Source organism: Pseudophryne corroboree, chromosome 1 (genome assembly GCF_028390025.1).
Source record: "Pseudophryne corroboree isolate aPseCor3 chromosome 1, aPseCor3.hap2, whole genome shotgun sequence".
Lineage (NCBI taxonomy): Eukaryota > Metazoa > Chordata > Amphibia > Anura > Myobatrachidae > Pseudophryne > Pseudophryne corroboree.
The window spans coordinates 898,345,004-898,358,232 of NC_086444.1; the positions used below are offsets into that span (position 1 = coordinate 898,345,004).

Here is a 13,229-nt window from a genome sequence, read left to right on the forward strand (position 1 = left end):
AACTGTGACTCTGTGCTTATGGGATCTGGATGCATACACAGTGTGACCTAATTGCTCCACTCCATCTAACTCAGAATCAGTTTTATATATAACTCAGTTTTAAACTTGCCATGCTTTATCACTCTGTTGAAATATTAAAGTTCGTTTACAGTGATAGAAATCGTCAATAGACATCATATATAGACATACATAATGCACACAAAGTAATGGAAAGAGGGTATTTAGATAAAGCGTACTTGCTGAGTCTTCCTAAATGTCAGGGAGACACCCTGACAGGGATAGACAGACCCAGGGATTGACTGGGGCTCCTAATCGACCCTGGTAATTGTGAATTCGCGTGCACGTCACAGGGGGGCACGTGCACGTGTCCGGGGGGTGTACGGACAAGACGCATGCAGCGTGCCGTGAGTCAGGGGGATGTGGACTCGCAGCATGCCCCCATTTCCATGGAAACGCACGTTGGGCGGGAGCGGGCTACGTGGCACACAGGGGCATGCTGCGAATCAGAAGGCGTGGACTCATGGCATGCTCCAATTTCTATGGAAACTCACAGTTTAGGGGGGGCCGGCTAAATCAGAGGCCGGAGGCTGCACTGCGTGTGGCCTTCCTGGCATTCTGTGGGACTGTACTAGCCCACCTGCCTATCGGCCCTTCTGGCATATGCCAAAATTGCCAGATGGGCAGTCCAGCCCTGGCCAGACCACTGATAAAACCTCAGAAGGGGTGCATCAAGAGATCAGGAGGCCTGTGTGCAGTCTTTGTCTGGGCGGAACTATTATTGGTACCGGGGCCCCTGAGAACTAAGGGGCCCACTGCTGCCCAGATCAGCAGTGAGTTATCTCCTGCTCCTCATTCCCCCCCAGGCCATTTTGAGCAATATTGGATGAATGGCCCAGTGCAGAGAGCAGTGTGGGCCCCATCTATCAGTGTGAGACCTGCCACCTATCAGCACTGATGATCACAGACACTAATTAGCAGACAGCTGTACATTTTTTATCATTCACTGCTGTCTGAAATACAGGCAGCTCACAACCGGTGTAACTTGCACTGTTAGAGTCTGCCTAACCGAGTGCCAAACTGAGTAATGTACAAGGGGTTGAAGTCCCTGGCACAGAGAGCAGAGGCGCTGTGTTCCTGGCCCCACCAAGGTACATGTTCCCTGTTCTCTGCACCGCGCAGGACATTGTGCTTGTACCCCTGTCAACCACTGTCTCCGGGCAATCCACTGACTCCCCCTTTCACTCTCTGCCTCCCCCTGCATTCCGTTGTCACCCTCTGCCTTTCCCTGTCACCCATTGCTGTATGGCATATTGTGAACTTGGGTTGAGGTGGAGGAGGGGGGCCGAAATTATATTTTTGCACCTGGGCCTGCCACTCACAAGTTCCCCTGCTCTCTAGCTGTCATAGCAATAGACACTGGGCACTAGGAGACCCTAGCGCTGTCCCAGTGTCTAGGGAGCATACACAGGTCTCCAGGAAAATGGCACGACAACCATTTTTCTGGTGATTTCCTAATGCTCATGCGCAAAACACAGGGAAAATGGCTGCCATGCCATTTTCCCAGGGTTTTCTGCAGCACTGCTGCTGATGATGGGGAGGGTAAGTATTGAAAACATTTATGCAGTTTGGGCCCCCCTAGACCCCGGGGGCATGTGTGCACCGCACACACTGCACCTATTATAGATACGCCAGTGAACCTCAGAGCTTTTATATATTGTTTATCTGTGCAGAAATATGTAATGGCTTTGGGGCTCTTTACAGTTGTATGTAACTCAACTGTCTGACCCTTGTTTCAGGCAGAGCAGTGCTTCAGCACTCCGCACCTAGGCGTTGCTTACACAATCTCCCTGAAATCCTTTTTCTAATGGTTACGGTTTGCATAAAATGTAAAGCAAAAGTATTTCACAGCTGTAAATAAAAAATGTGTTCTTAGATGATAGTTCTTTCTTTTTGCAGGAAAGTTGTTCTCAGGGCATTTTAGATTGCTACTGTTGCTTGTAATTTACATAGTACAATTATAATAGGTGTGATTTGCCCCTTTACCGTTATCTATGGAGCATGATTCTAATTTATATGATTCCTGACCTAGCTGTCTGTTTTTATATATCTTTTCAGGGAAACATAATCACAACTCACAACAACAATGTTATCACACAGCGCCCTACAAAAGGAAAGACGCGCCCAAGCCTCAGCCATTATGAAGGAAATCCAAGGACCTGGTACAAATTATTTTATTTAACTTTCACTGTAAAAAAATATTTAAGTCTGATGTTTCTGGTTGTACTGTACAGTACTGAGTATATTGTATGTGAAGCGAGGTCCATAAATAACCTGACAGAATGTTGCACTTCCCATGGTGGCTGAGCCTTTTGTAGTTCTCTATTTGGAATCTATTTTCAGATGAACAACTGCTGTAATGGAATGAATCTGAGGAACAGCTGATGGATATTCTACTGGGATTGATTTTCATCTTTGTGTTTAGGGCAAAAACAGTCTCCATAGTGGACATCTGAACACGATCAGAAGACATATTGACAGATACAGTTGACAGGTGGTCTTCAGTTTGCCGGCTGTCGGGATCCCGGTGCACAGTATACCAGCGCCGCAATCCCGACAGCCGACATACCGACACCTTTTCTCCTTCTTGGGGATCCACGACTCCCCTGGAGGAAGAATAGATAGCGTGGCGCGAGTAGCACGCCACCGTGCCCGCAAGGGGCTCATTTGCGCTCGCCCAGCTGTCGGTATGCTGGCGGTCGGGATTCCGGTGCCGGTATCCTACTACACCCCAGTTGACAAGCGACAGCTACAGTATATAGCAAATCACAGGATCAGTCTATTGAGGTTATAAATCACATTCTACGTTCCTGCATTTCACCACTTCTATCTATCATAGCAGTGAGCTTTCTACCAAAGCTGAGTAACATCACAAAGGGTCTTTCTTTATTATGTCAGCAAGTCACATGGTCAGCATACTGAGGTGAAAAGCATATCAATATATTTATCTTGCTAACATTTAGGGCAAAACAAGCTTAAATTACACTGTGAAAAGTAGAGATGAGCCGGTCCGGTTCACAGAGAACCAGACGCACCCGAATTTAGCGATACGAGCCGGGAACTGAGCCCGGCTTGGGGTTTCCCGCCAGACTCGGTTCCCAAAATGAGTCAGAAATTCATCATCCCGCTGTCGGATTCTCACGGGATTTGGTACCCTTAAAAGATGCCGCGGCTGGCACTCAGCGCAATTTACGTCCAAAAACGCATGTTGTCAGCATACTGTTATAGGGACATACTGTGCTACTGGGACATACTGTAATACTGTGGTACTCGGGCATACTGTAATACTGTGCTACTGTGGCATACTGTGTAATACTGTGCTACTGGGGCATACTGTAATACTGTGCTGCTGGGGCATACTGTAATAGTGTGCTACTGGTACATACTCTTACTGGGGCATAGTGTCATACTGTGCTACTGGGAGATACTGTGCTACTGGGGCATACTGTTGCTAAATCCCAATGTACTATGCTATTTTATTTTTCGGTGATACTGCCGGTCAGACCGCAGTGTAGTCAGTCATACACGTATTGTGCGACACTGTTGTTGGAATGAAACCACAGTGTTTGATCACTATTTCTGACTCATGCACATCTTGTGTGACAATGTGGGTGAAGATGGTACCACAGTAATATATTTTATTTAATACTCATACACGTATTGTGCGATACTGTTGGTGAAATTAAACCACAGTGTTTGATTACTATTTCTGACTCATACACGTATTGTGTGACACTGTGGGTGAAGGTGGTACCACAGTAATAAATTTAATTTCATACTCTTGTGCGATACTGTTTGTGCGATTTAATTTCATACGTATTGTGCGATACTGTTGGTGAAATTAAACCGCAGTGTTTAATTATTATTCCTAGTGGGTGGGAGGGCCCAAGGACAATTCCATCTTGCACCTCTTTTCTTTGCATTATGCGGTTTGGAGCACTGCATAGTTTATTAAACTGCCACCCTGTCTGCCACTGCAGTGCCACTCCTAGATGTGCCATGTTGGAAGTTTAAGAGCCACTGCTGTGGCTTAGTTTAGCCATCCAGCTACCTCGCTGCAACCTTTGGGCCTAAAGTGGCTGAAAATAATATTGTGAGCTGTGAGGTAGTCAAAATTGAATGGAAATGAGTGGACATTAATGTTGTTGAGGTTAATAATACTGTAGGAACAAAAATAGGCCCAAATTCTGTGATTTTAGCTGTTTTTGTGATTTTAGCTGTTTTAGGGCTGGAATCTCTGGGGAAGTGGAGTCCCCCCAAAAAATGGGGTGCACCCTCCCTAAATAAAATCAGTCCTGGGCTGAATGCCTAGGTCTCTACTCTTCACTTCCAGGGCTTTGGGTGCAGAGGTAATAGTAGTTTTTACTTATATGTATATTATTTCTATAATTAGTAATAAAAAATAGTGTCCTTTACAGTTGGACTACAGGTCCCAACAAGTCTGCCAGGGCATGATAACACTAGGTGTACCGGGGATGCGGTCATGTGTCTGCCGCTCGATATCCCGGCGGTCACCATGCTGGCGCTGGGATCCCGAGCAATCAAAATGCCGGCAGACAGAATGCCGACCCACAGGGACTATTCCCACTCATGGGTCCAGGACAGTGTTGAAGTTTTAAATCACTACTTGGTTGTGCTCAGCCGAGCGTTTTCCCTGAAAGATTCCTCCACACCAAAAACATAGACACCCAAAATATGGCACAAGGCCTTTGATTAATAAAACATCCGATGTTTATTCATAACATCCAGTATAAAATGTACAATGTAAAACAGTTTTCACATCATATACAAGGTGTTTTATAGGAACCAATGTTACACCGGGACAGATATAAAAACAAGTGCCACCAACCACCCCAGGGTGTAAGCTCAGTGGTGGGGACTCCCAAATGTAAACCGGGTATCCTAATCACCTTTTTAACCCTTTAACAGGACTTCCTCAGAGGTAAGACCTTTAAAAGAATTAAAAAAGGGTGTCATAAGTGTTTAGCTGATACACTATTATGTGGTGGGGGGCAAGAGAAGAAAAATCATTGTCATACATACCTAAATGTATGATAAGTTGAGTACCTATGGTTTCCACCAACCAGAGAAAGCTATACTTGGGCAGCATTAGTGTCGCCTAGATGAAGGAGACACAGTTGTTATTATTATACTGTGGAACAATAATTCCACCTTTACATGAGGAAAAAGGAGTGATTTAGTACATACCAAGATAAAGGGGAAAGTTAGGTAACTTCACTGGCCAGAAGGATTTTAAGGTGAAGTACACGATCTGAATGCAATAATTAACAGAAATATCACAAATTCTTATAATCATTTCTGAGGAAATGGAGTTATTTTCTCTCTTATACATACCCCAATACTGTAGTTAATAAAAAATGGTGATTCCTATTTGTAACCACTGGTCAAACACGTCTCAAAGGATCAGGAGGCACCTGTGTATAAGGATTACTTCAATCAAAAATATGACTGTATCACCCACAATTATAAGGGTATAAAAGACAATCAGATTCAGATTTTGTAGATTAACATAATTACAAAAATACTTAATTCACAAAATTCCACAGAAGGTTTAACAGAAAATTTAGGACGATAGGGACTTAGTTCAGGAATTCCAAATATAAGCCTATAAACAAAGAGGTACAGTAAATACAAATATACTTACATAAAAGTGTGTGTACCAATAGTGATCCTGTCTTTTCTGTGTCTGCAGTGAAAGTGATTGCATACTGCATTTGCTGGATGTTTTTGGTGCGAGGGTATCTCTCAGGAAAAACACTCGGCTGAGCACAACCAAGTAAGGATTTAAAACTTCAACACTCACCCCAGGCTGGTGTCACGGCCGGTTCTAGCCCTTGTGGCACTCCAGGCAAAAAGGGGCGTGGCTTCATACAGGGGCGTGGTCAGTTACGCCCCAGTAGAGTTGTGCCCCCATTTGTGCCCCCAGTAGAGTTGTGCCCCTATTTGTGCCCCCTGTAGAGTAGCGCCACTTAAAAAAAAAATATGAATACTTACTATCCCCGCTCCTGATTCCTGACTGCTGCTGACCTCCGCCGCGCCGCTCCTCGGATCTATGGGAGAGACCTCATGACGTCTCTCCCATACATAGACACTAGAGGTCAATTATGACCCCTAGCGTCTATGTGCGGTGCGCGATGATGTCATCGTGCACCGCACAGCAAAGGTCCTCTACACAAAGGGAAACTAGATGGGTAGCATCTACCCATCTAGCTTCCTTCACAGCGCCGCACAGCACTGGGGGGCACTGACCAACAGTATCGGATCTTGCCATGGCGCGGCGCCCTCCGGATGGTGCTGTCGCCCTCCGGAAGGCGGCGCCCCGGGCAAAAATCCTGTGTGCCCGTAGCAAGATCCGCTACTGGCTGGGGTTCCAATCGAGCCCTGTAGGAACACTTTTGAACACTTGGACATTTGCCTTTCAAATCATTTATGGACTTCATTGTGGACGATTGCCTTTGATATCCTAGCGCCCTCTGGTTTCTACTTGTATGTATGTATGTATATATATATATATATATATATATATATACCGTCAAAATGTATAAGTGTGCGCTCATGTGGATCAAATATAATCTGTAGTAAAATATTGAAATATTTTCTTATAATTAAAATATTTTCACATGCATTCCTCACAAACATGGTAGTAATGATGCCCCCATACATACACACAGTTGCACTTTCACTTACACTTTGGAGTCTGGACTCAGAGATGTAGTGCACTACAACAGGACTTGAGGCTGTTCAGTGTAGGGATGGCCATCGATCACCATTGCTTCCTAACCATCGATAGTTTATGGCCAATGTCGAATGCTTTTGCCATCGATGGGAGAGAACCAGATTTTTTTATTTGTTTTTTATTTTGCAAGGTGTCAGGACTCAGATCATAGCTCCACCCCTGACAACTGCAAATCCCCGCCCCCGGCCTTCGATTGGCCCGCGGGTCATTCAGTGAAATAACAGGGATGACCATCAATGAGCGAAACCATTGATGGTCTCCCATAGCATAGTTGGCGGCCACTCATAGTTTCACCATCAATGGCAACCATCGATAGCAAACACACCGATAACCATCCCTAGTTAAGTTGGGCCAGGACATTACAATATTAGGCCCCGCCCAATATGGCATTTTGCAGCAATTCACAGGCCTGTGGAGAGGGGGCGGAGCCAAATTAATTTTAGGAAAATTGCATCACAATTCCTCTGCCATATCCCACAGGCCCGCCAATTGCGGCAAAATGCCACGGGGCTGGGACTATGATCGCAGGCCGTGGGGCACAGGAAAAAAACATAAGTTATCCTATCAGCGGGTTTCTGGGTAGTCAGAATTCCCCCCCCTCCCCACCCCCCCCCACCCAGCAAGCGCCATGGCCTGGGAGGGCAGAGACGCACTGTGCGGTGAGGTGGGTGTTGTAAGGGGAGGAGGGCCAAAGAGGGGGCCAGGTCCAATTAGCAACTATAGTTACTCGCTGGGGGCGGTAAACTCCCGCCCCTGTCTGAACTCCAGTGCTTTTATTTTTCATTTGCCTCATGCAAACGGCTGGTGGTAGACGGCAGAAATTCACAGTAGTTTATATTAAATGTATAGTAAAATAATTATGTGAAAAGGAGGAGCTTATTAGGCATTTAAATAGAAACTACTTTCCCAGGTAATTCGTTGTGATATTGTAAGCTAAATAGGCTTTCAGTGTTATCTGAAAATCAGTTTTCTTTTCCTCATTAGGTCTAGTATTGGGCAATAGTCAGTTATGTCATTTCCTTATTTATTCACAACCACAGCTGAAAAAAGTAATTACACATATTTGTGTTAGGAAAGGTGAGTGTGGCTTGGCATACACAATTACCGTCTTCCTGTGGTAGGAAAATAATCACGGACGTGGTGATTTACTGTCTGTCACCCACTGGGCTGCAAGCACTCCGTGACTGAGCTTGGTTCCCCAATTTGGACTTCATTAATAAATGATACATTTCTCTCAGCTATAGGCTTAAAACTTGTTACATAAAACTGCTTGCTGGACCCACACATATGAGAAAACCTCTTTTTTGGGGGCACTCGTTTGATAATACAAAAAATATAATTTTTTATATTGTTTAAAATATATTATTTTAATTTAATCAGTTTAAAAATATATGTATGTGGGATATTAACCCAATCTGCTACACCCCTTAATAGAGTTTGCAGAGACAGAGACAAAGTGGTGCAAATTACTAAAAAAATTTTTAAACAAAGTTAATTGACCACTGGTTACTTGGTAAGTATCTAATAGTTCACAAGGTACAAGTATTATTTTTTGAAATGTTTCTTTTACCTTTAAATCCAGGACAGCAGTAGATATCTTGTGTCCATGGCTCAATAATTTGTAGCAAAGAAGATAATTGGTGAAAATATTTGCTCTGTACCTAACAGGTGAATGTGCCTAGTAGGTGAATATGAACATCTGTAGCATGATGGGATTCCAAGTGGAAATAGTTTCTCCCACCCTGTCGGGCATAATAATTTACCCAGGGAAACAGATATATATATAGGGCATTTAGTCCGTTTGAAAAAACACACTTATTTCTAAGAGAAGTAGAATCAGTGTCGGTTTTTCCACTGACTTCTGCTGCCTTCCCATGTGCGGATGATTCCACAGTGAATGGGAGGTGAGAGAGTCGAGCGGCCGGCGCTGATGTGAAGAAAGAAGGCGGCGTTTACTACTGTTGTGGGCTGCGGGTCGGGTAATCCCTGGTAACCTTACGTCATTGCAGGGGAACGAGACCCGCTGCTCCTCAATGAGAGCACACCAGAATACCTGTTCGTAGAAAGTGTGTTGGCTTGTGGAGCGTGCAGCAGCGCTGCGGCTGGTCAGCGTGTGTTTCTCCTGGTGCCCGGGAACGGAGCCGTGTTCTCTTGCACGGAAACTCCTTGTGACGTCACTTTGACGTCTGTTGAACGTACGTTTCACCCTAGGGGCAGGGCTTGTTCACCAGAACACTGGTGAACAAGCCCTGCCCCTAGGGTAAAACGTACGTTCAACAGACGTCAAAGTGACGTCACAAGGAGTTTCCGTGCAAGAGAACACGGCTCCGTTCCCGGGCACCAGGAGAAACACACGCTGACCAGCCGCAGCGCTGCTGCACGCTCCACAAGCCAACACACTTTCTACGAACAGGTATTCTGGTGTGCTCTCATTGAGGAGCAGCGGGTCTCGTTCCCCTGCAATGACGTAAGGTTACCAGGGATTACCCGACCCGCAGCCCACAACAGTAGTAAACGCCGCCTTCTTTCTTCACATCAGCGCCGGCCGCTCGACTCTCTCACCTCCCATTCACTGTGGAATCATCCGCACATGGGAAGGCAGCAGAAGTCAGTGGAAAAACCGACACTGATTCTACTTCTCTTAGAAATAAGTGTGTTTTTTCAAACGGACTAAATGCCCTATATATATATCTGTTTCCCTGGGTAAATTATTATGCCCGACAGGGTGGGAGAAACTATTTCCACTTGGAATCCCATCATGCTACAGATGTTCATATTCACCTACTAGGCACATTCACCTGTTAGGTACAGAGCAAATATTTTCACCAATTATCTTCTTTGCTACAAATTATTGAGCCATGGACACAAGATATCTACTGCTGTCCTGGATTTAAAGGTAAAAGAAACATTTCAAAAAATAATACTTGTACCTTGTGAACTATTAGATACTTACCAAGTAACCAGTGGTCAATTAACTTTGTTTAAAAATTTTTTTAGTAATTTGCACCACTTTGTCTCTGTCTCTGCAAACTCTATTAAGGGGTGTAGCAGATTGGGTTAATATCCCACATACATATATTTTTAAACTGATTAAATTAAAATAATATATTTTAAACAATATAAAAAAATTATATTTTTTGTATTATCAAACGAGTGCCCCCAAAAAAGAGGTTTTCTTCTTTGTTGCCGCGGCCTCTTTCCCCGGCACAAAAACCCTGTATGATATTTATCATTTCCTCTGGGGAGCACCGCCAACACCATTTAATTATTGATGAATTATTCAACATAATTGTCTATATGTTGGTCACTTACAATTAATCAATACTCAAATACTACAGCAGTGCAGGTACACCAGATCTTTTGTTCCCACACATATGAGCCAAGGACCTCAAGGGACCTCAGATTCTAAAGCATCTCATTATTAGTAGGATGCACTTGCAAATCACACACAGATGGAGTACTGATAATTTGTCCTGACAAGCTTTCACGACCAGATTTATTAAAACGTGCCATATGGCAGTGTGACAGCCTTGTCCCAGGAAATAGTGAGAAATACATAGTTATGTAGAATCTATGGCTGCAACATAATGGTCAAAGCCACTTCTCGTTCTACACCTTAAAGCCACACATGTATTCATCATGAATATACTATGATCCTGCGAGTGTCTAATCGATGTTTCTATAGAGTATCTCAGTACTATTTGATACCACTGTTACAATTACTTCTAAGTGGATTTTAAATATAAATTGTAACATAAATGATTATATGCTGTAGAACTTGAAAGTAAATAGCTTACAATATTTATCTGCAGACTTAAGCCCAGTACTCACGGGCCGATCAAGGAGAGATGCGTGCTGAGCGAACCGCTCAGCACACATCTCTCCTGCCGCTCAGCACAGCGCGATCTGTGCTGAGCATGCGGGGGGAGACGGGGGGGCCGCTCACTTCACCCAGCGGGTGAAGTGAGCGACCCGCTAGATTGGCCTGCATGCAGGCCAATCTAGCAGCGGCGATAGCGATGTGCGGGGCCGCGCATCGCTATCGCCGAGGGGGCTACACACGGAGCGATCCTGCCGATATTCTAAGCAATCTAGTCAGATTGCTTAGAATATCGCTCCGTGAGTACCCCCCTTTAAACCACCTTTCAATCTTGGTACATTTACCCCAAGGCAGGGCTTAAAGTGGTACTAGAAAGGTGGTGGAACGCCTATCTCCTGCCACCAATTACTCCCCCCCTCCCCCCCCCCCCTTTTTACAATCACATTGGGCGGACCTACTTTGAGAGGACAGCGGCATAACTAGTGTTGATGAAGCCCAGGGCAAATAAATAAAAATGTGCCTCTTGGAAACTGTATACTTATCATTGGTGCTGAAATAATGTACATATTGGAAGGACAAATATGGTAATTGCAAGAGCAAGGTAAAACCTCAATAATAATGTGATGAATACCATACACACACACACACACACACACACACACACACACACACACACACACACACACACACACACACACACACACACGCTGTTGTGTATAGAAACATTTAAATTGAATGGCATAGGGGCTATAAGCCTAATTCAGGTTGGATCGCTTATGCGTGCAACAAGCAGTTTCCCGATAGACAGGGAACTGCGCAGGCACAGAACCTATTCTACACATGTGCAGAATGGGTCCTGCAATCACATTGTAATTATACGACCTGTTTGGGGGGTGGGATGGAGGCGCCCCGTTTACTCAATTACTCAAAGCACTCAATTCTGCTCAATGATCATGTGAAAAACATTTTTGATGCTTTTTTTTAGCACTCCTGTCACCAACTGAGACTAGAGTTAGGTCACTTAAAAAGAAAAATATGCCTTTAGTGTAACTAAATTATTTTTCTGCCATGCCTATGAGTTTTTCCATAGGGTCTACACAAACAAGTCTTTGTCGCTTGGGTACCCCATTTTTTTTTTTTATAACCCCCATGTTTCACTTGTGCTTGAGTCATATATTACCAATATGGTGGTTTCTCTGCCAGGGGGGATCTCTGAAGAAATTGAGCCTCCCTAAACAGACAGTGTTTTCAGTATGCCTATAGGAGATCACGTGGCATGGAAACCACCTATTTGCACAGGAATAATACAAGGTTGAGTCACATTATTATGACCACCAGCTAGGTGCTGTGACCATCCGTGTGCTTCGGAGACCCATACGCAGCAGTGTTCACTGAACTGTCATTTTAGACACACATCTGGTAGCCCCTAGGTTCATTTTGACGGTGAGCTACATACATAGTAACATAGTATCTGAGGTTGAAAAAAGACAATTGTCCATCGAGTTCAACCCGACTAAAATTTCTGACTGATGCTGCTGTCAGCCATAGCATTTTATCCCTATTTATAGTAACTATAATGCATGACTATGCACCATACCCCTGGATATCCTTATCCATTAGGAATTTATCTAACCCATTCTTAAAGGTGTTGACAGATTCCGCCATTACAACTTCCTCGGGCAGGGAATTCCAAACACGTATTGTCCTTACCGTGAAAAAGCCTTTGCGCCGTATTGTGCGGAATCTCCTCTAACCTGAGCGAGTGTCCACGAGTCCTCTGTGTTGATCTAACCAAAAACAGGTCCCGCGCAAGCTCTGTGTATTGTCCCCTTATATATTTGTAGATGTTGATCATATCCCCTCTTAGTCTCCGCTTTTGCAATGTAAACATGCCTAGTCTTTCAAGCCTTTCCTTGTATTCCATCGTCTCCATGCCCTTAATTAGTTTGGTCGCCCTCCTCTGTACCTTTTCAAGCTCAAGGATATCCTTTTTGTAGTACGGTGCCCAGAATTGTACACAGTATTCAAGGTGTGGCCTCACTAGTGATTTATATAACGGGAGTATAATACTCTCGTCCCTAGCATCAATACCCCGTTTTATGCATGCTAATATCTTATTAGCCTTCTTTGCTGCAGTCCTGCTTTGGGTACTACTGCTTAGCTTGCTATCTATGAGGACACCTAAGTCCTTTTCCAGTACAGAATCCCCTAATTTTACCCCATTTAGTAGGTAGGTGTAATTTTTGTTCTTGTTACCACAGTGCATTACCTTACACTTGTCTGTGTTGAAGCGCATTCTCCATTTGGCTGCCCATGCTTCTAATTTAACTAAGTCGTTCTGAAGAGACTCGGCATCCTCCTCTGTATTTATAGCCTTACACAATTTGGTATCATCTGCAAAAATTGACACCATGCTCTCTAGACCTTCTGTTAGGTCGTTAATGAAAATATTGAACAATAGCGGTCCTAATACTGAGCCTTGCGGCACACCACTTAGCACTTCAGTCCAAGTTGAAAAAGATCCATTAACCACAACGCGCTGCTTCCTATTATCTAACCAGTTTTTGACCCAAGTGCATATTGTGCTTCCTAGCC

At 44.3% G+C, this 13,229-nt stretch overlaps 1 protein-coding gene across 4 annotated transcripts in view; it reads left to right on the top strand.

The window, feature by feature from the left end:
• Window positions 1-13,229, top strand: part of MYOZ2 (myozenin 2) — a 140,744-nt gene that overhangs the window by 38,809 nt on the left and 88,706 nt on the right. For all 4 annotated transcript variants that reach the window (XM_063920232.1, XM_063920233.1, XM_063920231.1 and 1 more), the window contains one exon: window positions 2,116-2,219. In XM_063920232.1, the coding sequence (XP_063776302.1) occupies window positions 2,144-2,219 (76 nt within the window). In that variant the 5' untranslated portion in view covers window positions 2,116-2,143. The remainder of the gene's footprint in view (window positions 1-2,115; window positions 2,220-13,229) is intronic.